This window comes from Chondrus crispus, genomic scaffold (genome assembly GCF_000350225.1).
Source record: "Chondrus crispus Stackhouse genomic scaffold, scaffold_71, whole genome shotgun sequence".
Classification (NCBI taxonomy): Eukaryota; Rhodophyta; class Florideophyceae; order Gigartinales; family Gigartinaceae; genus Chondrus; species Chondrus crispus.
In genome coordinates this window covers 250,622-252,543 of record NW_005178661.1, presented here as the reverse complement: position 1 = coordinate 252,543, position 1,922 = coordinate 250,622, and the positions used below count along the sequence as shown (strand labels likewise).

The 1,922-nt window shown below is 52.3% G+C and overlaps 1 protein-coding gene across 1 annotated transcript in view; it reads left to right on the top strand.

Moving 5' to 3' along the window:
- Window positions 1-742, top strand: part of CHC_T00007378001 (hypothetical protein) — a 2,310-nt gene extending 1,568 nt beyond the window's left edge. The window contains exon 1 of the mRNA XM_005710970.1: window positions 1-742. This exon is cut by the window's left edge and continues 1,568 nt beyond it. Within this exon, the coding sequence (XP_005711027.1) occupies window positions 1-742 (742 nt within the window).
- Window positions 743-1,922: the final 1,180 nt, after the last annotated feature.

Sequence of the window (1,922 nt, the reverse complement as noted above, 5' to 3'; positions counted from 1 at the left end):
CGAAGTCGAGCGCTCTCTGCCAGCGGAAAAGCAACGGCAGCTGGAATCGTTTGACACAACTGTAATATCCAAGGAGTTCTGGCCAAAACTAATAGACGAACCAATGTTTAAGCCAATGCCTCGAATTTACCAGCAAATGAGCTTGTTCAGCGAGTTTTACACGAGGTTGAAAGAACCGCGCAAGCTCAAATGGCAACCAGGGTTAGGCGCTGTGGCGTTGAAGTTAGAATTCGAGGATGGAAGGAAGGTGGAAGTGACCGTGAGCCCAATTCAGGCGACGATTCTGCACTACTTCGGTGAGGAGCGCAGACTCTCATTATCCACGCTACAGGAGAAACTAGACCTAGACGATGAGACTCTAATTCGTCGGAAAGTCCAATCTCTTGTCAACCTCGGATTCGTGCGTGCCGTGGAGGGTTTGTCCGGAGAGTATGAGACCGTGGAACATGGTGGTGAGGTCGATGTCACCGGTGGCGGGGATGGATCAGACGCAGAAGGGGAAGAAGGCGATGGCGCCGGGACGGGTGAGGAAGCTGAAATGGCGGTTTACCAGAGTTACGTGATGGCGATGCTGCAAAATTTGAAACAATTGCCGCTCGAACAGATCCACAGCATGTTACAGCGATTTGTGCAAACGCCTGCTTACGACAAGACACAGGGGCAGCTGGCGGCCTTCCTCGCCAAGCTCGTCAAGGAGAACAAAGTTGAGCTCAGCGCAGGAATGTACCGTGTGAAAAAATAAACGATGTCTACGTGTTATGTGTAGGGCATAAAAATACAAGAAAGAAAGATACAACGCGTTATTGATTAGCTTCAACTCGCCCTTCACGGCGGAGGAACTTTATGACTTGGGCGAGGGCCTGCGGGTTGACGCCTTGCTCGCACAGGGCCTTGATAATAGCGATCTTCTCTCTATCCAAACCCTATACTCAATGAGTGCAGATGGTACAAGTTCATTTCATGGTCAGTTTAGAGTCTCAACAGAAGGCAATCACGTATCTCGATGGCATGGTAAGAAGGGCGGGTGGGAGCAGTGCTTACGGTATCGAGAATGTCAGAGATTTCCTCCAAGCCTTTGGGAAGGAGCGCAGAGCCGTCGTATGCGAAAATAGCAGAGGAGGTTAGACTGGACAACATGAGGCGGTACACAGCAAGGTTGATGTGGATACTCAGCGCAGCGCAGGCCGAGAAATACTCGTTGCAAGCCGCTCGCAAAGCTGCGACGATTGCATACTATCACTTACGATCTAGGAGGACAACATGCTGCTCAGCTGTCGGGGCGTCCGCTGGCATAGCGTGTGAAGGTGAGGCAAAGCTGTGACGGTCGTTGCGAAGACGGCGGGAGGAATGGCAACTGACGAGCTTGTCGCGCAGTGGGAGCGCACGGGGTAGGAGCTGCGCGGATTGTCTTGAACTCCTTTCTCAAGGCGAAAAAATATTACATGCAGTGACGAGTACAGTGCTTCCGTGCAATGGGTGCATGCCGAAACTGTGAAACTGTGATTTTCTCAAATCACCAAATGTGGCGGCACCCCGGAATGCAAAACATTCCGACTCCAGTTCGCCAGTTTTCCTAGCGAATTGGCGGGAGCGCTATGAGGGTCGTTCTGTGTACAGGGGGGGGTCACGATTTAGTGCCCTCTTTGACAGTGCCTCCCTCGGTTTAGTGCCACCAAAACCCGGTTGTCACGGCTTATCATAACACGACACGTGAGGTCCAATTCTAGGTCGAGCGCAATGCGACGCCCCGCACTCGCCCGGATCCATATTCTTCCACATTCACGTTTTCGTTGTGACTGGCGACCTCCACCCATCGCCCAACCAACCCTCGTATTGTCCACCTTTCCTGATCGCCCCCCTTCTGACTCGAATGGACATGACAGCAAAAATATCGTCACAGCCCAAGCCTGAAACGCGGCGAA